Below are 25,849 nucleotides of genomic sequence, written 5' to 3'. Positions count from 1 at the left end.
ACTCATCAAGACTGCCTTCTGGCTCGAATATCACCTGGGTGGCCCTAGCACCAAAGTTCACTGGAGCCAAGGAGATTAAGGACCTCAGGCCGATTAGCATGGTTGGTTGCATTTATAAAGTAATCTCTAAAGTCTTGGTTCGAAGGATGAGAGCAGTGATGCCAGGTCTAGTAGGTGAGACGCAGAGTGCTTTTGTAAAGGGTCGAAAAATACATGATGGGGCACTTATCGCATGCGAAACAGTACAATGGTTAAAGATGAGGAAAAGAAAAGCAGCGATTATAAAATTGGACTTCCAGAAGGCGTATAACAGTGTTAAGTGGAGCTTCATAGATATTGTACTCCAGAAGATGGGGTTTGTTTGGAGGTGACGGGAATGGGTGAAAGAGTGTGTTGGTACAGCTTCAATGTCGATCTTGATAAATGGATTCTGACACACAAATCTCACTCCTTCATGAGTATTCCGTATAATCTCACGGTTGCGATACACTACCAAGTTTGTGGTACCTCCATTACACTAGCAACACAATAAACGAACACTAAAAAGAATACTCTTCCTTATAATAAAAATGGTACCGAGTTTTGCCTTATATATAGAGTAGCATTCAACACTTCCCCCCTCTCCCCCCACGTGCTGACTCAGCACACCCCCCACTTTTTGATTCATCAGCCAATGACAGTTCGCCACGTGTAACACGCCTACCCCTGTGTTGACTCAGCACTCTCCCATGTGTTGCAAATCTATGCAACCAGACTTTGCCACGTGGCTATCACGTCCCCCCCCCCCCAACGTGCTGCATTCAACCCCCCTCCCCCATGTTGAATCTTTCATCTAACAGTTTCACCAATTTGTAAATACACTCACTGTACCCATTTTCAAATAAAATACCAATAATAAATCCATAACTAAATTTTTTAGCCCCATTACTATGCTAATGAAACTTTTTTTTTCTTTCATATGATGAACTGAGGTGGCATACTCTAGAGGAGACACATTTACCTAGTCTTGGATAACTTTTCTGCTTCGTTACAGAAGTTTTGTTTCCTCTATAGGATAATTAGTGAATTTTTTTTCTACGGATGGCCTCGAGGCCCTTTTTGTGTGTGTTTTTATAATTTTATTGATTGTTGTTACTATATTTTTTCTTTGCTTGTTTTGAATTTATTTTTTTTGAAATAATGTATATTAGAATCTCTTTGTGGGGTTTATTCATCAATACTCAGTTTTGGTCTTCTGCAGGTTTTCCATGATATGTCCAAGACTCTAAATAGTAGTAGCTATTCATGTTTAGAAATACATTTTACTAAAAAAAACATGTTTAGAAATACATGTTGTTGGATGAATTCACATTAAAAAAATTTATTGAGATTAACAGATTTAAAGAGCAGTCATTGTTTCTTAGTGAAAAATTATTATTTAGCATCCCTAATTTTAATGATAATAACTAATAGCTATGAGGTGCAATATTGTATTCGGTGATAATTTTTTATTTATTCCATTTAACCTTTTTTCAATGATAAGTTGATTTGTCAATATTATTTAATAAATTTTTTAATATAAATAAACAATTATCAAGAGGCATAAATAAAAATTAACTCTAATTAATTGTTAGAGCATGAATATTATCTAAGTATAAATTCTTTAGTATATTCTTTCCTAGCATAATATTAAATATTTTTTATCTTCTATTTTACCCAAAAAAATATGGATTTAGATTTTCTAATGTTTGAATTTTATTTTAGAGAGTAAAGTGGGATCTCTCACCATTTATTTTATAGATGGGATCAAAAATAAATATAAGAGAAAAACTATTCAAAAGTAGAAGATCACATTTTACCCTCTAAAATACAAATTTAAAATTTAGAGGATCCAAATTCAAAAAATATATAGTAGAATTAGATAAATTTTTACAAACAGGTATATATTAGGTGTACCAGCAAAATTATGGCAAGTATGATGTTAATTGCTAACCATTTCAAACATACCAATTCGACCTATTTTAACATTATATTACTCAACAAATTCTCTAAACCATAAATCTTAAAATTATTCGTTGATATTATACTTTTCTAAAGGTAACATGTCTCTTTATTGTTATTATTATTATTATATTTTTTGGGTGATTTAAATAAATTAAACAAAAAAAAAAAACCAAACAAATTGTTTAAATAGAGGGACAGTCTCATTTAAGACTATTCTTAAACTCCTTCTAAGGTGAAGAAAACTCCACATGAAAAAGTTGTAACTTCATCGTCATCTTTGTCATAGTGTCTACCACTATGTTTGCATCTTTCATAATCAAACGAAAGTCAACACGCCAGTTCCAATGTATGATATCTCTTATTTTGAGTACCAATGGATCAATAAACCCAAAACCATCTTGGTGATTAGTAACAAGATTAAACGCTTTCACACAATCCGTCTCACAAATAACATCTCGTTGACCCACATCCCAAGTTAAGAGATATCCTCTCCAAATAGCAAACAATTCCCCTCGAAGAATATTATTACTCTGAATAATTCCCAAACACCTCCTTTGCCAACTCCCATTACAATCTCTAATAACACAAACAAAACCAACACTATCACCCGAATCAAGATAACTAGCATCACAATTAATCTTGAAAGTACCAATGGATGGAGATTCTAAAAAACATTTAGAATAGAGGGAAGGAACATATGTTGTAATTCAAAAATATTCCTAAGCTCCTTTTTTGAAGTTAATGCCAGACAAATCACTTTTTTTGGAGGCCAAGTTTTATGAGGATTAAAGATGTCATTATTCCTTATTAGCCATATCCACCAAAGTCTCGAAGAGAGCCTGAACGGATATCTGCTATGATATAAGAATCAGTTCTTCAAATCTAAAAAATGACAAGAAATATCCAACCTCTGTCATACAAGCGGAGTTTTTAGACAATCCCAAATACAATTAATTATATTTAATTATTTTATTAATATTTATAATTTCATTACATTTTTAATTAAATCTTTATAGTTTAAAGTTTGTAATTGAATCTATATACTAGATTAAAACTTTCAATTAGATCATCTCTTTTTCTGTTAAAAGATACTATTTGTTTTTAAAAGTAAATATTTTAGAATTATTAATTTTTTTTAAATAACAACTAATAAAGATCTAATTACAATTTTTTTTATCTAATATAAGAATTTAATTATAATTTTTTAAACTCTAAAGTAATAATAGGTCTGTGTCCTCTGATAATTGCCAAATGGGACCTTAGTGTAACTACATGCTTTTCTCTCTACCTCAAGCGCCTCTCTTTTGTATGCGTGATCAGTTCTGATATTTTGCACGTATTTAGTTTTGTTGCTAAGCATTTGTTTGGCATTGCAATATATTCATTTTTTATGACATGTTGCAGGCTGAGTGGATGGTGCCTGAAGTGTTAAGAAATGAACCTTCAAATAAAAAGTAAGCTCGGTTATCATTGGTTTTCGTTATTAAATTTTTTTTTATTTTGCTTGTGGAGGAGGATTTCATAGTCTGTGTTCCTCTCTGACCTGAATCATCTGGCATAGGAAAAAATAAGTTGGAATTTTTATTACATATAAGTGTTGTTCTTTGGCTTCCTTGTCTCGTCGTTCTTCTCATTGGTTTTGCCACCCTTTTGAGGCATTCATAATTTTATGATTATAACAAGTGGTGATTGAATATCCAGGTGCAATGTTTATAGCTTTGGAGTCATATTATGGGAGCTCTCTACTTTGCAACAGCCCTGGAGTGGAATGAATCCGATGCAAGTTATGGGTGCTGTCAGTTTCCAGCATTGTTGCCTACTTGCCTTGTCATTCCAGATGATATGGACCCTACTATCACGGATATTATCAAGCAATGCTGGCAGACGTGAGTGTACTCTTCAATCATTTTATCCTTATTCTAAGATATCAGAACTCTTGCTTATAGTATTAAACCACTCTTCCACCTTAGCCCATGACAACAATAAAGACGTTTTACGGCCCACAAATTCAGCCCAACAGAATACACAAATTAAATTATAATTTAGTCTTTATCTTATCTTATAGTTATCTTTATCTATATCTTATCTTTATCTAATTTTATCTTTCATAGGCCAATACTCTATATATACTTAGTTTTACCTTCATAGTTTACAATTCATTCAATCAACAATCAATAAAATTTCTTCATCTTTTTCTTTCACAATTCTTTTATTTTCCTATTCTTTCACAATTTTATTATGGTATCAGAGCTCCTCTTGAGCTCTGCTGACATCCATGGATCAAGGAGAAAGGGCACACCAGCAACTTCATTCGGAGTCTCTTTTGGACCTTTCGTCAGCCCAACACTTTTCTTTCATGGCACTTCCTTTCAATGAAGAAGCTCGTCCTTCAAACCAACTTGAACTTCTGCCAAGTCCAACTACTCATTATCTTTGTTCTTTCAATACATTTTCTACTGTTAACAATTCTTCAAATCGAGATTCATTCTTGAATACTTGGATCATTGATTCTGGTGCCACAGATCACATTGCATCAAATTTGTCTTGGTTTATTTCTTACACACAAATTTCTCCTATTATTGTTCATTTACCAAATGGTTCTCAAACTACTATTTCTTATAAAGGCATCGTTCAATTTTCACCATCCTTGGTTCTTCATGATGTTCTTTATTTACCTCATTTCAACTTTAATATTATCTCTGTTTCAAAAATTACTTCAGCACTCATATGTGAACTCACTTTTTCATCTTCTTCTTGCACTCTACAGAGCAACAATTTGGGGACAATTGATTTGGCCAGAATGAGAGAGGGATTATGTGTCTTTGAACCTAATTTCGGTAAGAATTCATCCACTACACACTCCATAAATTCCATCCAATCTCCACCCATTACACCTTCCAATATATGGCATTTTCGTTTAGGACACCTTTCTGGGCAAAGACTTAATCATTTACATAAACAATTTCCTTTTATCTCTATGCATCATGACGAGACTTGTGACATTTGTCATCTTTCTAAACAAAAGAAACTTTCTTTTTCTCAAAGTTTTAACAAAGTCAATGCAAGTTTTGATTTATTACACTTTGATATTTGGAGTCCGTTTCGACAAAATTCTATTCATAATCATAAATATTTTTTTACTATTGTTGATGATTTTAGCCGCTTTACATGGGTTACTTTATTAAAATCAAAAGGAGAAGTACAGAATCAAATAAAAAATTTTATTACTTTAATTGAAACACAATTCAACTCCAAAGTCAAAACTATTCGTTCTGATAATGGACCAGAATTTATTTTACCTGATTTTTATGCTTCAAAGGGCATTATTCATCAACGTAGTTGTATTGAAACTCCTCAACAAAATGGAAGGGTAGAACGCAAGCATCAACATATTTTGAATATAGCTCGTGCTCTTATGTTTCAATCTAATTTACCATCATCTTTTTGGTCTTATGCTGTTAGACATGCTGTTTATTTACTTAATAGAGTTCCATCATCCGCAATTAATTTTAAAACACCATTTGAGATTTTATTCAATCTTCCACCAAATTATCATGACATTAAAGTTTTTGGATGCTTATGTTTTGTTTCTACCCAAATGGCAAATAGATCAAAATTTGATCCAAGAGCCAAAAAGGCTGTATTTATTGGCTTTCAATCTGGTTTTAAAGGGTATATTGTTTATGTTTTAGAAGATAAAAGAATTGAGATTTCTAGAAACGTAATTTTTTATGAAAAGATCTTGCCCTTAGTCACAAAAAATGTCCAATTCCAGACACTTAACCCAACATTGCCAAACACACCTTCTCAAAAACAAGATTCAGTTAGTCTTCCAGTTGAACCCTCACCTATACCCATTGACCCAACTCCACCTAGTTCTTTATTTTCTCCAACAACCTCTCCTTCTTCCTCACTATCGTTTCCTAACCAAGTTGAACCCATGACCACCGAATCCCTTTCAACACTAGACACCAGCCCACCGTCACCTTCTCATCCACCGTCACCTTCTTCACCACCTGAGCAACCCCATCCTCGTCATTCCGACCGGCCTCACCGACCTCCAGCATATCTCTCTGATTACTTGTGTAATTCCTCTCTCATCTCTACAAATCAATCTCCCTCAAAGTGCAAGTATCCTTTATCTTCAGTCATGTCTTTTTCTTCTCTTTCATCTTCACATAAAAAGTTTCTTTTATCTCTACATTCTGACGTTGAGCCAAAGTCTTTTAAGGACGCCAATCAACACTCTAATTGGCGTAGTGCTATGAAAGATGAGTTGGATGCTCTTGAGCTGAACAAAACTTGGCGTCTTGTTGATTGCCCTGCAGGGGTTAAGCCGGTTGGCTGTAAATGGGTCTATCGCATCAAACGCAAGCCTGATGGTTCAGTTGATCGATATAAAGCACGCCTTGTGGCTAAAGGGTTCACTCAAACTGAAGGTGTTGATTTCTTGGAAACTTTCTCCCCTGTTGTCAAGCCTGCCACTATCAGATTAGTTTTGGCATTGGCCTCTATGAAGCATTGGCCTATACATCAGTTGGATGTCAATAATGCTTTCTTACATGGGGATCTTTCTGAGGATGTTTATATGACTCTGCCACCCAGATTTATATCTCCTCAACCGAATCAATGCTGTAAGCTACTAAAGTCACTGTATGGTTTACGACAATCTAGCGTATGTGGTATGACAAACTTTCTCATCTTTTGCTATCTCATGGATATCAGCAGACCTCATCTGATTATAGTTTATTTGTCAAATTCATTGGTGATCAAATTTCTATCATTTTAGTCTATGTTGACGACATTGTTCTCACTGGTAATTCTATTTCTGAACTTGCTGCCATTAAGTCTATTTTACATCAACACTTCCGAATTAAAGACTTGGGCCCATTAAAATATTTTTTGGGTATTGAAGTTGCTCAATCAGAGAAGGGAATTTGCTTATCTCAGAGAAAATATTGCCTTGATCTTTTGGAGGATTCTGGTTTATTAGGTGCTAAACCTGCCTCTGTTCCAATGGATAGTACCACAAGACTATATCAAGATCAAAGTCCCTTGCTATCCGACCCTTTTGTATATCGTCATTTGGTTGGCCGTCTTATCTATCTCACCACTACTCGACCGGACATCATGTATGCCACTCAACAATTAAGTCAATTCATGGCATCTCCTACTGAATCTCATCTTCAAGCTGCCAAGCATGTGTTACGATATCTGAAAACTAGTCCCGGCAAAGGACTTTTCTTTCCAAGGGAATCAGAAATTCAGCTTCTCGGCTTCAGTGACTCTGATTGGGCCAGATGTCCTGACACTCGGTGATCTTTAACAGGTTATTGTTTCTTCTTAGGCAGTTCTTTAGTCTCTTGGAAGACCAAGAAACAAACCACCGTTGCCCGCTCTTCCACGAAAGCAGAATATCGTGCACTTGCCAACACAACTTGTGAACTTCAATGGATACTAAATGTGTTACAATTTTTACGCATCTCTCCTATTCGCCCACCAGTTTTATATTGTGATAATCACAGTGCTCTTCATATTGCTGCTAACCCGGTTTTTCATGAACGGACCAAACATTTAGAGGTTGATTGTCACTTGGTTCGACAAAAAGCTCAAGCTGGAGTGATGAAACTTCTCCCAATTCCCTCTTCTGGGCAACTAGCTGACATCTTCACCAAGCCTTTGTCTCCTCAACCCTTCCATCTTAATCTGAATAAGCTTAGTGTTCTTGACATCTTTCATCCTCCAGCTTGCGGGGGCGTATTAAACCACTCTTCCACCTTAGCCCATGACAACAATAAAGACGTCTCACGGCCCACAAATTCAGCCCAACAGAATACACAAATTAAATTATAATTTAGTCTTTATCTTATCTTATAGTTATCTTTATCTATATCTTATCTTTATCTAATTTTATCTTTCATAGGCCAATACTCTATATATACTTAGTTTTACCTTCATAGTTTACAATTCATTCAATCAACAATCAATAAAATTTCTTCATCTTTTTCTTTCACAATTCTTTTATTTTCCTATTCTTTCACAATTTTATTATATAGCATTCTGAAAACCAATTGTTCTATGGGATATGAATAATCACATGAAAGGAAACACACATTTGATCTTGCCAAGGTACAGTTTTGTTTCAATATAACCATTTTTTTAATAAAAAATCCTTATAAAGTGCAAGCTACTGAAGCTAGTTTCAAAAAACCCCTGTAATGACAACTCGTTTTCTCTTTAAGATTTTTATGCATAATAGGGACTTAATTATACAATTTTTAAACTAGAAGACTTGGTTAAAAACTAGGGACTTGAGGAGTTGTATAGTATTTTCGCTCATTCAGTCCTATAGGCTATAAAGCTATGATTCTTTTCAGTCTTGACCCTTTCCTTCTTTTTTTTTTAATTTCTTTCTTCTCAGTTATTTTTAATTTTTTTTAGTGGAGTCATTATCAGTTTGTACCATTTGTTTGTGTACACAATTCTTTGTAATTTTGCTGTAATCAATTCTAAATTTTGATGTGCATAAATTATGAAATGTTGCAGTTGTAGCTTGAATGGAAAAAAAAATTGATAGTGCGTGGAAATTGTTTGGTGCTGTAAATGCAAATTGAATAAGCTTTTTATTCTTTTTTTGTTTTTCATTTCTTTATTTGAATGAGTCCAAGACTCCAAGTGTTATGTCTAAGGTTTGGTTTGGTAAAATTTTTTAAAAAGGTGTTTTTCATTTAAAAGCATAAATTTTTTATTTTGCATTTGGTATATAAGAAAGATTATGTATTTATATTTATAAATTTTAAAAGATAAAAGTATTTTTAAAAGCATTTAAGATGAAATTTTTCAAAAATAATTTTGTATATTAAAATTAAAAAATCTAATATAATCTTATACATTAATTGATATCTAAATATAATTTTTATATTAATGTATATTATAATATTTTTTAAATTTTAAAAATTATTTTACTAAATGCTATTATTACTTGTATTTATTGAAAATTAGTTTTAATTTAATTTATTAAATATAAATATTATAATTTTTAAAATGTTATATTTAAAATTCAATTTCTATAAATTACTTTTAAAAAGTAAAAATTTTATTAAACAAATCCTAACTTCTTCACCTTTCTTGCTAAAAAAAATAATATTATTTATATTTTTATCAAACTCGTAAAAATAATATCTTTTGGTTTAAATTTGGTGAAAAAAAATATAAAAGTGCTTTAGTATTTTATTATATACATATATTTAATACGTGATGTTATATTTGTAAAAATAATATGAATAGTTATTTAAAATATAAAATAATTTATATTTTCTGTATATTAAAATTAAATACTTTTTATCTTTTAAAATAACTTTTTTATCAGATTAAACATAAATTTTTGTAAGTTTAGTCAACATTTTTTTTTCTTTTAGAAAAGTATTTGAAAAGCCAATTCAAACAGATTAATTATAATAATAAAAGAAAAGAGTAAATATTTAAATTGGTCCTTAAAAATTATTCGATCTCCAAATTGATTCCAAAAAAATAAAATTAATCAGAATTGTCCTCAAAAGATTTAAAAATAGTCACGTTAGTCCTTTCGTCTATTATTTGACAAATCACATTAACATTTGCTTATCTGGCGGTTAATGTCACATGTCAACAAAAGTTTCAAAGGCGTCGTTTTCTTTGATCACCCTTTTCAACCATTTTTCATTACTGTCTATTCCATCCTTCTTCTCAAAACAGAATATCTCTCTAATCCAATCCTTCGTCTTTGGTTCTCACCTCCAGTAAAAAAGGATGTTTGGCTTTGTGACGTTTATTGATCCACAAACTGCTAAAATCATTTTAGACAAAGGGAATCCCATTATGTTCGTGGGTCTCGGGTGCTTGTTAAACCTTACCTGGAGAAGTTAAAGGTTATTGAAAGGTACTTCCTTATTTAATGTTCCTTCGGTTAATTTACATTTTCAGCTCGGAATTGAATGCTTAAACTCGGATTTAAGCTTGAAATGTGGGTAAAATTGCACTTGACATTAGAAAGGGTTCTTATTATAATTTGATTGTTTATTGGTATAAATGTATCAATATCCGGTTATCTTAAGGTTAATTTAAAAAAATTTACATATGATAATAGTATATATTAATTAATTTACTTTCGTCCTTTGGGTATAAATGAAATTTAGTAATTTAATTTTATCCTTTGATCATATTAGTTATGTTGACATATACCTCTTTTTCAAAAAATTTTTCATATCAACTCTAATTTGGTTGAAGGAATTATGCTGATAGAATTCAGTACTCTATGTGTTACTCACCTCACCACATAGACATGGATTCTGAAATGAACTCAAGTGAGTATCATATTATCTTGTTTGGAATCTACATTACTTGTCCTGTTCATATGACTTGTTCTATGATTATTCTCTCATTAGTCACTAAAATAACCATTTTCAATTTTTTTTGTAGTTCCAAGAAGTTGTGGGAATGCTAAATCTCTTAGAAGACAACTTATGGAAGAGTAGGAGCAGGCTCTAGAACTAGTATAAATACAAAAGAGACGTTTGGCAGTGTTGCAGTTTGTCCAAAATTCTGTGTCTACTTCACCCCATTTTCGCTTCTCCACGAATGGAATGAGAGTTTCAAAAGGTATGTAGTAGTAATATGAAGTGCATTTATTTATTATGAGTATATTCTTTGTATCATTTTTTATAAGGCTACTTTACATTTTTCAGATCATTTCAATTTCAACTTTTAACCTCAAGAATCTTTCAAAAATACAGAAAGAAATATAGACTTTAAATAGGCCAAGGCCAAAGGCATCAACTTTCTTTTGATACACTATACAGTATCAAGTAGCTTTGAAGTTTAGTCAAAATCTTTGGCTTTTAAGATGAAGGTAACAGGAGGATTATACGTTATTAGCAGGACTATATATTATATTATGCATAGTTTTCAACTATATTGTATCTTTGTCTAGACTTTGGCCAACTAAACGCTGCCTATGATGTAGTACAACAACAATTTTGGCCTCTGCAGAATCAATTTGTTGCTACAACAACAATGGCATTTAATGAGAATAAGGGATTAGGGTTTATTCTCTTTAGGAATAATTTGACAAAAATGTTTAAACATCATTCTGCACCAACCTGTCATGACACACTAACGGCTACATAAGCAAAATTTAACATTGTTACTGATGGTATGAACGGAGGAGAGATGAATGGACTAACGTAACCATTTTTAAATCTTTTGGAGACAATTCTGATTAATTTTATCTCGGGAACCAATTTGAAAATTGGGTAATTTTTCAGGGACCAATTTGAATATTTATTCAAAGAAAAAATATACTATTTTCAATTTGTTTTTTTTAATTAATGTTATAAAATAGACTTACATTAAATTATTTTTATATAAAATTAAGTTAAAATTTGTTAGATAATAATTTAGTTAAATTTATTAAATTATTTAATAATTTTTAAATATTATTTTTATATAAAAATATTTACATGTAAGTTATTATCTATAAAATATAATTTTTATCAGTTTTTTTAAGTGAAATAAAAGAAGTAAAGAAAATGTGATATAATAAAAGGCTATTGCTATGCTAATGAAACTTTATTTTTTTTCTTCACATGATGAACTGAGATAGCATACTCTAGAATAGATATATTTACCTAATCTTGGACAGCTTTTCTACTTCGTTACAGAAGTTTTATTTCCTCTGTAGGATAAATAATTAGTGAAGTTTTTCTACGGATGGGCCTCGAGACCCTTTTTGTGTATTTTTAAATTTTATTGATTGTTGTTACTATATTTTTGTGAGATTTTTTTGGAATGATGTATATTAGAATCTCTTTTGAAGGGGGAGGGGTTTTGAGAGGGGGGGGGAAGATATTTATCAGGACTCAGATTTAGTCTTTTTCAGGTTTTTCATTGTATGTCCAAGACTCCAAATAGTAGTAGCTATTAGCTTCAGTTCGGGTAAACAACTTAATTAATTTTTTTTTGAAAAAATAGCTTAAATAATAAATGACTATATTAAAAGTAGCTTATAAATAAGTTATTTTGTGTTTGAATTTTTAATTGAGCTAATACTCAAAATCGTCCCCGAGATACCTCGATCTCCATATTAGTCCCCGAAAGATAAAGTTAATCAAAAGAGTCCCCGAAAGTTACACGAGTTAATCAGGTTCGTCCTTCCGTCAATTTGCTTGATGACATGGCTAACGTCTGCTCACGTGGCACGTTAACTGCCATGCTGGCAGAGAAGGAATACGACGCCGTTTTGAGGGAATGTCCAGATAGACATGAATCGGCGTCGTTTCGTGGAGATAGTGGATTCAAAACGTTGCAGAGTGGATTTACCCTCTTCCATAACGAGTATCTCCACGTTTGACTCCAAATTGTTTCGTCTCTGTCAAGCCATGCCCTAACCCCTTCACGTTGCATTCGAACATCGCCATCCACGTTTGTCCTTGTTGGTTGACGATGAAAGCCGAGTAGCTGTTGGTACTGAGAAGAGCGGTCATCAGCTGTTAGCAACATTGTTTGTGGAAGAAGCAAGCGTGACGGTTAGAGGTAAGCATTAAAGTTTTTTCCATTTTTTTGAAGTCAGTTTGTAGCCTGATGTCGTAGGGGTGGCGTTCTGTATATCTCTGTCTGATTAGGGGTAGGGGTTTGTGTGAGTGTTGTTTAAGGTCAGAATGCATTGCTTTGAATGCCGTTGTGATGATATTGTGTTATGGGTGTTTGATGTTAATGGGAGTTAGTTTTCGTTGTTGCATGTTTGTTTTGGGGTTAGGGTTTCTTATGTTATGATTGAGAATAGGCAGTTACAATCTGTGTGGGCTTTTCTTATTTCTGCTTGTAGATGGAAGGTCCTCCGATGACCTTTGTGTTTCACCATGGGGGACTGTTTAAGAAGAATGCTGAAGGAGATATGGTATACGAACCCAATAATACAGAGGTGCTGATGGGGGTTGAAGGAGACACGCTTGACGTCTTCTTTGTAAGGGGTTATTATAGGGAGTTGGGTTACATTGAAGCTGGAAATTGTTGGTGGAAAGATCCTGGAGTTCCTCTTTCATCAGGGTTGAGAAGCTTAGTCACAGACGCAGACTTGGTTGCGATGTGCAAGGATTGCAGGAGAAACCACAATCTGATCAATATCTACCTGGAGCATTGTATCTCTCAGCCTTGTATAGTAGACCAGATTGAGGATGAAGTAGTGAATGTGGAAGCAGCAGGGTTGAAACAGGGGAAGTGCAGCTCCCAACCTGTGAAGAAACCCACAAGAATTGATCCTCAGTCCCAGAAGCAAACCTGTCACCCCAACAGAACAACCTCACAGCCCAAGTCACAGCCCAATCCTACAATGAAGCCCATATCTGAGCGCAATCAACCAAAGGTGAAGCCCATGTCTCAGCCCAATAAAGTAGCCCACAGCCCAAGAAGACAACATCTCAGCCCAAGAAGACAACTGCTCAGCCCATGAAGCCTGTTCCTCAGGCCAAGAAGACCAGTTATCAGGCCAAATCAGTCCCACCTCAATCAAATTCGTCATCAGAGGCAGGCAACAACTCACAAGGGGCAAAGGACAAACAAACTAGCAGTGGCTGCAGAGTCACAAGATCTGGAAGACAAGTGAAGGAAGCTCAACTCCAGGAAGATGACACTGACTCTCATGACTCTTATGAGAGTACTGAAGATGAACTGTATAGGCCTCCAAAGGTTGTAGGAGACAACCTCTATAGCAGTGAGAGTGACAGTGACTCTGGGAAGGGAAAAAGAAGTGGAAAAAGAGACAGCAGGTCTGAAGTCAGAGAAAAGCAGAAGCCCCCTAAGAAAAGACTAGCTGATAAAGAGATAGACACTGATGATTCCAACTATGAGGGGTCTGAAGATGAAGAAAGTTCTGAGTCTGGTATGTTAATTCCATTAGGGTTAGTTGTTTCGTAAATTATTAGGCAAATGTTAGGGTTTCTAATGTGTTAAACTTCTTTGTTACCAGATTTAGATGATAGTGATGCTGCCTCAGATGGTGACTCCTGGCATTCAGAGGATTCTGATAAGGTGTTGGAGTCTGATGAAGAAGCACCAGCTGTGTACCCTCAGTTCAATGAAAAAATAAAGTTTGGAGAGTTGAAATTCGAGGTCAGTATGGTATTTAAGTCAAAGGCTGAATTCATGCAAGCAACTAGGGATTATACAATCCAGTGGGGTAGAAATATTTTGTTTTCAAAAAATGACAAAGTTAGAGTTAGGGTTGTCTGCAAGTCTAAAGATTGTCCCTGGGTAGTTTACTGTGCATGTAATAAGCAAGATGGTTCTTGGCAAATTAAGACACTAGTAGATAATCACACTTGTCCAAGAAGGAGGAAAAACAGAGCTGCAACCTAAACCTGGACTCTGAGTAAACTAGTTCCTAAGCTTAGAAAACACCCAACCATGAAGCATCGAGAGGTTTATGACTGGTTTGTTAGAAAGTGCAACGTCTATCTCAATAGCACATGCATTACAAGAGCTTTGAAAGCCGCTAGGAAAATAGTTGAGGGTGATGAGATAGCTCAATATGGGTTGGTGTGGGACTATGTCAATGAGTTGCTGACTAGTAACCCCGGCTCCACAGTTCAAGTGTCTGTTATCCCCATGCCTGAGAGTCCTCCCCTGTTTGATCGCTTTTATGTTTGCCTTGATGCCTGCAAGAGGGGTTTTAAGGCTGGTTGCAGACCCTTAATTGGTCTTGATGGAGCGTTTCTGAAAACACTACATGGGGGTCAGATTTTAACAGCTTGTGGGCAGGATGCTAACAATCACATACTTGTGATTGCTTATGCCATAGTCAGTGTTGAAAACAAGGACAACTGGAAGTGGTTCCTTGAGTTACTGCACAATGACCTGGGAGACTACAGGGAGAACAAATGGTGCTTCATTTCAGACATGCAGAAGGTGAGCACTTTATTGATTCTGATAAGACAATACTGGGACTATTTTGATTAAATAAAGTAACATTGAGGGATGTATTTGATTTAATGAAGTTATCGTAGGGACGAATTTGACATGTTATCTTGTCGTGTCTGTTTCAACTTGCAGGGGTTAATACCAGCTGTTCAGGAAGTATTTCCCAGGGTACACCATCGATTCTGCGTCTGGCATTTATGGCGCAATTTCTCAAAACAGTGGTCTAGTACTGAACTGAAGGATATGGTTTGGGAATGTGCTCGGTCTAGGACAACAGTTGAATTCAACAGAAACATGAACAGAGTGAAGCTCATTAATCAAAAAGCATGGGAATATCTCGAGAAGTGGCCAAAAGATGCATGGACAAAGGCCCACTTCAGTGAACTGCCAAAGGTGGATAACATATGCAACAATGCTTGCGAGTCTTTCAACGCAAAAATCAAGCATGATAGGGGCAAGCCGATTCTGACATTAGCTGAGGAAGTAAGAAGAATCACCATGAAGAGTATTGTTGACAATCGGAAGAAGCTAGAGAATTATCAAGGGATTCTCCCCCCTGTTCAGCAGAGCAGACTTGAAGCCATGACAGCGTTGTCTAGCCACTGGGCTCCTCAATGGTCTGGTGATGAAAAAGAAGAACTGTATGAAGTTCATGGCTGGCCAACCAATATGGTGGTTGACTTGGGAAAGCATACGTGCAGCTGTCGTTTTTGGAAACTAACAGGTAAAAAATTCAACATTTAGTTACTATAATTTAATTTTATGCACGAGATTAAAATAATGATTGGTTTCTCTATGTAAGGGATGCCGTGTATGCATGCAATCTCAGCTATACAGGATAAGAATGAAAAATGTGCTGAAGACTATTGTCACGACTGGTTGAAGATGGAAGCGTACAGGAAGACTTATTGCTTCAATGTGAATCCAGTGAAAGGTCAGGATCTGTGGGAAAAAACTCCACACCCAGCACCCGTCCCACCACCATTTAAGGCAAAGCCTGGAAGACCAACCAAGAAAAGGAGAAGAGACAAAGAGGAACAACCCACTGGATCAAAAACAAAGATGAAGAGGAAATACAACCCTATCAGATGCATGTATTGCAGTGAGATAGGACACAACAAGCGAAGCTGTGCAAAGAAGAAAGCTATCGAAGCTGAGGAGCATGCTAGGCAGCTGCAGCTGCAACTAGCTCTGGTTGCTCCTACTGCAGAAGGGGCTGCCCCTGAAGCAACCACTGTCCCAGCTGAACCTAATCCAGCTCGATCACCAACACAGACTCCGACAGTAATTGATGTTAGCCAGTGTGATAGTATACCACCAACCCAAGAAACACAACAGGTAATCTGCCATATGTGATTCATTTTAAACATTTGTTAGTTCATAAATCTCATTTCTTTAATAAGCTAAATCTAAATCTAGATGTACCATTAATTTGTGTAGGAACAACTCGCTGCTAGGCCATCGAAGTTAAAGGTCATTAAAGGGAAAGCCAGAATTCAGTCGTCTCCTAAAGCTACTGTAGCCGCACCAGTCGCTATCTCTGCTGAGACAATCAAGGGGACTAGTTCAGCCACTGCTAAAAAACTGGCCGACTTTATGACCTTCGTTCCTACTCCCGCCTTCAAGCCCCCAAAAAAGACTGATAAATGACTTTGATTAGTGTTGAATTGTATTGTGGTTGAATTCGTTTTTTGTGTGAGGATACTTTCTGTTATTTTGCACAGGGCAATTGGAGTTACATTATCTACATTTTGGTTATCTATGTCAATGCAAGTTGTACTATGCCCTTTTATTTTGGTCTAGGATACTTTTTAGGTTATGTATCCTCATGTAAAGGCTTATGACTTTGATGTGGTCTGTTTCCTATATTAAACCTTTTGGTCCTTAAGAAAATGTGACATCTAGCCTTCTATGGCAACTGAATATTTAATAGTACTTTGACTACTCAATGTTTAACACTACTTTCACTACTGATTATGTCCATTCCTTAGTACATGTTACTTTAATAGTCAATCGAATTGGTTTGGAACCTTTCAATTGGATTGTGTTGTCTTCATATAAAACAACCAAATGAAACATCTATTCTCATTCAATGGATTCATCTCATTACACCATCAAGTGTTTGGAATTTGCTTTACTTGGAACGACACAACAAACTACAAACAATCACATTAAGCACAACTACCACAAATAGGAAAACTATTAACATTTTCAATGCTTTTACTTCAGCTTCCAAGCTGCCCAGTCTCCATGCCACCTTCAACCTCCATTCATCACAGTCACTATCAACCTGCAGCTCAGCCCCATAATCTTTCTTCGTTCCACCTTGGCCCATCCCTTCATACTCATCATCCTCAACCCACTTAAAGTAGTTGCAGTGACTGCCCTTCTGAAAATTCAGAAATCAGAAAATCAAAAATTAAATAAAATCCCAACACACAAAACAACATCAAAAACCCTTAAAATCTTACACAACACTCACCCGGTACCTTGGACATGCACAGAATAGTCTATCTGGGTTCTCCGCTGTCCCAGACTTTCTTATCGCAGCCTTCAACCCACAGAAACATGATTCCTCATGGGGTTTCCTCCTGCTTCGCATTGAGGCGCTGGAACCATTACTGCCGTTCGAGAACAACGACACACCGCCACCACGGCCTCCATTTCCGGCCTCCATCGTCGTCCCAAACCACCAATTTGAACACGAACCCAGGTATATGGCCATCTGATTGATGAATGCGACCTATTTATCGTGGAATTTAGGATTAGGTTTCAAACACTTAGGGACTAATTTGAACTGTTTTCTCAAACTTACCTTGTCAGCAACAGGTCATCACATGTGGGCCTCTTCCACGTTGGAAGCTAACCACACACATCAGCAACAGTTAGCCAGGTCACCAACAGAGTTAATGGAAGGACAAACGTGATTAACTCGTGTAACTTTCGGGGACTCTTTTGATTAACTTTATCTTTCGGGGACTAATATGGAGATCGAGGTATCTTTCAGGGACGATTTTGAGTATTAACTCATTTTTAATTATAAAAGTGCTTATTTTTATAGAAATGTGATAAAAAGTAATAGTATTATGAGAGAAGTCATTTTTTTAAACTTTTCTATAAGCTTTTAAATAGTTTCTTAGAAAGTTACAATTTGGTTTTAAAAATTGTACTAGACATTAATACTACTACTTTTCATAAGTTAAAAACTCAAAAAAATTATTTTTGAAGCTTCCCAAGGTCCTTAATGTTTAGAAATACATTTTACCAAAAAAAAAAAACATGTTTAGAAATACATGTTGTTGAATGAAGATTTAGGGTGTGTTTGGCAAACGCGTTGGGGAGGAGAGAAGCACGTTTGAACTTTTTGAAAGTTTCACTTTTATGTTTGGTAATTTTTATCTTTCTGAACGCACGTTTAGGAGAAGCTAAAATTTGTAGCTTCTGCGTTTCACGTTCATGGTTGCTTATTACCCTTGGAAAATTAGATGAAAAATTTATTTTTTTTACCAACCCTACCCTTCATTTTCTTCTATAAAAAAGATACCAGTAACTATTACCTTCACAATAATTCTTTATAGTTCTTCCTACTTCTTCATAGTTTTTCGTTTCAATTTTTTTTTTCATTAAAATAGTTCAGATTTATTTTAATCACTAGCAAATTAAATATTTTAATTTTTTTATTATTTTTAGTACTCATTTTCATATTTTAATTTATATATTTTTTATTGTATTTTTTATTTATATTTTTTATTTATATGATAAATATTTTTATATTATTTGTGTAGTATTCTGATTTTTCATGTTATATTTTTATGAGTTTTTTTATCATTTACTATACTATTTTTTATATGTATATTTTTTATGAATTTTTTTTTATTATTTTTGTTTGGCTTTGTTCATATGATTTTTTATTTATTTTATTATATTTTTTTTATTCATATGACAAATATTGTTGACTTTTTTATGATATTTTTATTATTTTTTGTTCATATGAATTTTTTTCTATTCTTTATTGCATTGTATTTATGTCGTGTATAAAAAAATTTTATTTGATTTTATTCATATAAATTTTATTTACTTTTTATTGTATTTTTTTGTTCATATGATATATGTTGTTGATTTTATGAAATTTTTATTATTTCTTATCTGTATGATTCTTTTTTTATTCTTTGATGTATTCTATTTTTGTTTTGCATTAATTTTTTTATTTTTTTATTCTAACTTTGTAAAATTTGTAATTGTAATTATTATATACTACATTTATTATCAAAATTTTGTATAATATAAATTATGATCCTATAAAAAAATTATAAAATAAATAAAAAATTAATTATAAGTAACAATAAAACTATAAATAATAAAAATTTATATTCCAAAATAATACTAAATTAAAGAGTACTGATAGTACCTTGGCCCAATCCTAAGGTCCAGGTCCAAAATAAAAGGCCCAATCCTAAGGTCCAGGTCCAAAATAAAAGGCCCAATCCAAAGATTGGTTCTCACTCGACACCGACCTTCTCTTAAGAAGTCGGTCTTAACGACGACTTGGCTAAAAGAAGTCGGGAACGAAGATTAGCTGGTCGATAATACTCATCCAAATAAATAACTGTCCCTAAAATCTCTCAACCCACTTCCAGGAGTCATATCTCAACTTTCCTAAGATAAAGGGACGGTTATCCTCCTTAAAAGGTGGAACTACTCCAACGGTGGTTATGGGTTCACCACTATAAATACCTTGACACCCCTCAGGTATCTTTAAGTCCCAATACTCTAAAACTTGCTTAGACCCTTGCTGACTTAAGCATCAGAGTGTCTTTGCAGGTACCACCCCCCATTCATTCATACATACAAGTCGGATGGAGGCTCTCAAGGCGCTAACTCAATCGAAGGTTTTCTCCCTCAGACGATTGGGTAAACCCAACGAGTCCAGCCCGCTATTCTCCGGTTACCCTACGTAATATTGGCACCGTTGCCGGGGACCTGAGAGATCAACCAGTGATGGCGGATAATTCACCTGAAGATGGCCACACAGCGTCCGATTCTGAGCAAGAAAATCTAGACGTTGGAAACAATGATGCGAACTTGACCACCCACCAAGGTGGGGCCGATCAGAACAGAGAAGGCACTTCTGGATTGAAAGACCCAAAGGCAAACTCTTCTGATGGTCGCGAATCGGGAAAGGAGGGACAACCCCATGCTGCCGATTTCATGGGATTGTTCCACGGGCACCAAGGGCGCTTGGAGCAGTTGGAATAAGAACTGGAACGACAACGAGAGGCGGAGAGAAACCTGAGAAACGAGATTGATCGACGAAAAGAGCTAGAGGAAAAGCTCTTAAGGCTGGAGTCTGCTCTTAAAAGTCGAAGTTCCCGCAGCGACCGAGAAGACTCTCCCTTGGGGGGACAAGATCCGTTCAGCGAGGATATAATAAGGGCAAAGGTTCCAAGGAACTTTAAAAGTCCTGATATGGACCTCTACGATAGAACCACGGATCCAAAGCATCATTTAAGCAACTTTAAAAGTCGGATGTATCTCACCGACGCTTCTGATGCTACTCGCTGCAAGGCTTTTTCGACCACCTTAACGAAAGCAGCGATGAAGTGGTTCGACAATCTTCTCCCAAGGTCGATTACTAGCTTCGACGACCTCTCGCGAAAGTTCTTAATGCGATCCTCCATCCAAAAGGATAAAGTAAAGCACGCGCCAAGCCTCCTGGGAGTAAAACAGGAGGTCGGAGAACCTCTAAGAGACTACATGGAAAGGTTCAATAAGGCGTGCCTAAAGATTCAAGACTTGCCCACGGAGGCAGTAATTATGGGCCTAGTAAATGGACTTCGAGAAGGCCCCTTCTCCCAGTCCATATCGAAAAGGCACCCGACCTCCTTAAGTGATGTACAGGAGAGAGTTGAGAAGTACATCAACATGGAGAAAAACGCCAAGCTACGAGAACCGAGTTGGCGGCCTGGGCATTCTCACTCCTCAAAAGAGAAAGAAAGAGAACCCAAGAAAAAAGAGGATGTCGGCCCCGAAAGGCCTAGGAGATATCACTCCTATACTCCTCTGCGAGTTTTTCTGGTAGATGTATACAGGGAAATCTGCCATACTGAAAGGCTACTGCCCCCCAGACCCATCAAAAATAAGAAGGGGAGAAGTCACGGTGACTACTGTGAGTACCATAAAATATATGGTCACTCAACGAATGATTGTTACGACCTTAAAAATGTGGTAGAAAAGTTGGCCAGAGAGGGTCGGCTTGACAGATATCTCATGGAAAAGTCAGACCATCATGGAAAAAGGAAGCGAGACGACGAGGACCGAAGAGATCCACCACCACAAACCCTAGAAAGACATATACTTATGATCTTAGGGAGATTTAGTGGAGGCGGCCTCACAAAGTCAGCTCGCAAGAGGCATTTGAAGGAAGTCTACCAGGTCGGGGACTAGGCTCCCGATCTCCCCACTATTTCATTCACCAAAGAAGATGAGCAAGGAATCATCCCTGGATATGATGATCCAGTGGTGATAACATGGTCCTTGCCAACGCCCATCTTCACAGAACCCTGGTAGATCAGGGGAGCTCAGCTGACATCCTTTTCAAGCCAGCATTCGATAAGCTGGGGTTAGATGAAAAGAAATTAAGAGCTTACCCTGACACCCTATATGGCCTAGGAGATACGCCAATAAAACCACTGAGATATGTGCCCCTTCACACGACTTTCAAAAAGGGGGGAAAATCCAAAACTCTGAGCATCGACTTCATAGTCGTCGATGTGGGGTCAGCCTATAATGCCTTAATCGGCAAAACTATCCTAAATCGGCTCGGAGCAGTGGTATCCACCGCTCACCTTTGCATAAAATTCCCAACACCAGAGGGAGTAGCAACCATTAGGGGAGACCAGAAATTGGCAAGGAAATGCTACAACGAAAGCCTGAACCTGAGAGAAAAGGGAAATGAGGTGCACACAATTGAGCTCGTAGGGGTCAGAGCCAAGGAAGAGTGGCGACCATAACCTGGGGGAAAAACTAAGGAGGTACAGATTGGAAAAGAGGAAGGGAAAAACACCAACATAGGAGCCGACCTGAAAGAAGAGCTGAAAGAGAAGCTTATAAAGCTCCTACAAGAAAATTCCGACCTCTTCGCCTGGAAAGCCTCCGACATGCCAGGGATAGATCCCGAACTCATGTCACACAAACTATCAGTTTACCCCGGATCGCGACCTGTTCAACAAAGAAGGCGGAAGCTCGGACCCGAGCGAGCTCAAGTAGTGGAAGAACAAGTGCAAGCACTCTTAGAAGCCGAGTTCATCAAAGAAGTCAAATATCCGGCGTGGCTGGCAAATGTGGTGCTGGTCAAAAAACAAAACAGCAAGTGGAGGATGTGCGTCGATTATACCGACCTGAATAAGGCATGTCCCAAAGACCCATATCCACTTCCAAGCATTGATACCCTAGTAGAATCCAGCTCAGGATATAAATACTTGTCGTTCATGGATGCATACTCGGGATACAACCAAATCCTGATGTACAGGCCGGATCAAGAAAAAATATCATTCATCACGCCTAGGGCAAACTATTGCTATGTGGTAATGCCCTTTGGACTAAAAAATGCTGGAGCCACATATCAAAGGCTGATGAACAAGGTGTTTGTACCTCACCTTGGGGGATTGATGGAAGTCTACGTAGACGATATGCAAGTAAAAACCAAGGATGAGACCAACCTCTTGACAGACCTCCTGCAAGTCTTCAACACCATAAGGTTGCATGGGATGAGATTGAATCCCGCAAAATGCACCTTCGCAGTAGAGGCTGGAAAATTTCTAGGATTCATGCTTAATGAAAGAGGAATCGAAGCTAATCCCGACAAGTGCAAAGCAGTCCTAGAAATGAAAAGCCCGACTTGCTTAAAAGAGGTCCAGCAGCTGAACGGCCGACTCGCCGCCCTTTCCAGGTTCTTGGTGGGATCAACATTAAGATCCCACTCTTCTCCCTACTAAGAAAAGGATGCCAGTTCGAATGGACTCCTGAATGCGAAGAAGCATTCCAGGAGTTCAAAAGGTTTTTAAGCCAACCTCCTATTCTGACCCTACCTAAAATTGGGGAAGAACTCGTCCTGTACTTGTCCGTAGCAGATAAAGCTATAGCATCAGCCCTAATATGGGAAGACGAAGTCGGGCAGCATCTTATCTACTTCACTAGTAAAGTCCTACAAGGCCCTGAAGTAAGGTATCAAAAACTCGAGAAGTTTGTGTATGCGTTAATAGTAGCCTCTCGAAGGTTACTGCCTTATTTTCAAGCCCACACAATAAGAGTTCGAACGAACCAACCCATGAAGCAAATCCTCCAGAAGATAGATATTGCGGGTAGAATGGTTCAATGGGCGATAGTGCTATTCGAGTTCGACCTGAAATACGAAACTCGGACGGCAATAAAAGCCCAATGCCTCACTGACTTCGTAGCAGAATATGCAGGAGACCAAGAGAAAGAATCCACTACATGGAAGTTATACGTAGATGGATCCTCAAACAAAATAGGAAGTGGTGCAGGCATAATACTGGTCAACAAAGGGGGAACACAGATAGAAGTTTCCCTAAAATTTGAATTCTCAGCTTCTAACAATCAGGCAGAATATGAAGCCTTGATTGCAGGATTAAAGCTAGCACAAGAAGTCAGTGCGACAAAAGTAGTGATATTTAGCGACTCTCAAGTGGTGACCTCCCAAATAAATGGAGAGTATCAGGCTAGAGACCCCAATATGAAGAGATACTTGGACAAAACCTTGGAGTATCTTAGGCGCTTTGCAGAAACCGAGGTCAAGCACATAACTCGGGATCTCAACAGTAGAGCAAACGCCCTCTCCAAGCTAGCAAGTACCAAGCCAGGGGGGAATAATAGAAGCCTGATCTAAGAAGCTCTCCAAGAACCCTCCGTAGCAAAAACAGAGGCCAAGCAAGACGTCCTTGAAGTCTCCGGATTAACCCTCGGATGGATGAATCTTTTTATCGAACCATTGGCCACCATCACCGCCCAGAGAAGTCGGAAGTTTCTCTACAAAAACATTATCACAAGGTATGGAGTACCTCATTCCATCACCACTGATAATAGAACTCAGTTCACCGACTCAACCTTCAGAAACCTAGTAGTCGGTATGAAGATCAAGCACCAATTTACCTCGGTAGAACATCCACAAGCAAATGGACAAGCCGAGGCAGCTAACAAAGTCATACTGGCAGGGTTGAAGAAGAGGTTACAAGAGGCAAAGGGAGCCTGGGCTGAAGAACTCCCACAAGTACTTTGGGTTTATCGGACTACACCTCAGTCTGCCACACGGAAAACACCCTTCCGACTTACTTACGGCATAGAAGCCATGATACCAGTTGAAATCAGTGAGTAAAGTCCAAGGGTGAGCTTCTACGATGAGGATGGAAATATACAGGGGCACAAAGAAGAATTGGAACTACTCCCTGAAGTCCGAGAACAAGCCCAGATAAGAGAAGCAGCGTTGAAACAAAGGATGGCAAATAGATATAATAAAAAGGTCATTCAAAGAAGTTTCACCTCAGACGACTTGGTTTTGATTAGAAACGATATTGGAGTCAACAAGTCTGGGGATGGAAAGCTTGCTGCCAATTGGAAAGGACCATACATAATTAGCGAGGTCTTAGGAAAAGACTACTATAAGGTGACCGACTTAAACGGCGCCGAGTTACCTAGATCGTGGCATGCTTGTAATATGAAAAGGTACTACAGTTAAAAGCAAACTCCATTCCCTGATGTACTCTTTTCCCAACTCCATGGTTTTTTCCCAAATAGAGGGTTTTCCTGAAGTGGGATTTTTAATGAGGCATAAAAGTGGGGGCTAAGGGGGAACAAACTGTCAAAACCCTTAGTAGCAAAAAAGTACCTTCGCAAATAAATAAAGATCTTTTTCCATATCTCTTTATAAATTTCTTTTTACGATTATTTTCACTCTTTCTACGAAACGCGCCGACTTAAGCTTGACAAAGCGTGAAAATTCCATGAACCGACCTAGATGGTCGTCAGGATGAAACGACGAGGTACAAGTCGGCGTAAAGAGGTTATAAAAGTAGATCATGAAAAAACTCGGAAAATAACCGACTCGCAGGTCGGAAAAACTCGAGACGAAATGAAATGCATCGCAAAAATAACCTAAGTTATAAAAACTCAATAAAAGAAAAATTGAGTGTGAGGAATACCAAGAAGAAATAAGAAAATCCATCCCCAAAAGCCGAAGGCAAAAGCTGTCCCAAGTTTCTACAAATTCAAAATAACTTAGTACGAAAGACAGCCAGCCAGGATAAAAGATTTTCAAAAAGATCAAAAAATGATTTTTCGCAAAAATAGCCTAAACAGAAAGCATGCACACGGCAAAAGATATCCTAAACCCTTATCCAAAAAAGAGCATTTTTAAATATTTTGTTTACGACCACAAAAGACCAAGAAATGTCAAGTAACAACTACCACCACAAAGAAACAAAATATAAAAATCGTTTAAAAAACAGGGGGCCCACAGGCCGGGCCCCATATAGCCACAATCAGTTAAGCAAAAGGAAGATCACCACCACCAGGAGAAGGGCCATCACCACCAGGACCAGGGAGAGAAGACGGAGCAACATCAAGAGGGGGCGGAGCAGGCTGATCAGGGTTTTCAAAAGGAACTCTTGAGGAACTCAGCACGTCCCCCCGAGGAGGAGACTCCATTATTCTTTGTCCCCTCGTCTTCAAATTGGAGTCAGTCGCAGGTCGGGGAGGGGAGACAATAGCACCGCTCACTACAATCTTGTCAGGATCTCAGGAGCAATAACTCCGACTTGCTCCTTAAAGATCCTCCATGCCTCCTCTGCACCCTCAGCAATCGAATCCTCCAATTCCTGGAAAGCGTCCTGGCACCCAGAAA

General features: G+C 37.0%; 1 protein-coding gene across 1 annotated transcript; it reads left to right on the top strand.

The window, feature by feature from the left end:
- The first annotated feature begins 21,461 nt into the window (after positions 1 to 21,461).
- Positions 21,462 to 21,944, top strand: LOC140179373 (uncharacterized). The gene has a single exon (XM_072218233.1). The coding sequence runs from the start codon at positions 21,462 to 21,464 to the stop codon at positions 21,942 to 21,944; it is 483 nt and encodes a 160-aa protein (XP_072074334.1).
- Positions 21,945 to 25,849: the final 3,905 nt, after the last annotated feature.

The sequence above is a fragment of the Arachis hypogaea genome, chromosome 15 (genome assembly GCF_003086295.3).
Source record: "Arachis hypogaea cultivar Tifrunner chromosome 15, arahy.Tifrunner.gnm2.J5K5, whole genome shotgun sequence".
In the NCBI taxonomy this organism is placed as follows: Eukaryota; Viridiplantae; Streptophyta; class Magnoliopsida; order Fabales; family Fabaceae; genus Arachis; species Arachis hypogaea.
This window is presented reverse-complemented; position numbering and strand designations above follow the sequence as displayed.

Coding starts and splice junctions, on each gene's coding strand:
- LOC140179373 (XM_072218233.1), top strand. CDS start 21,462: ATGGTCCTTGCCAACGCCCATCTTCACAGAACCCTGGTAGATCAGGGG.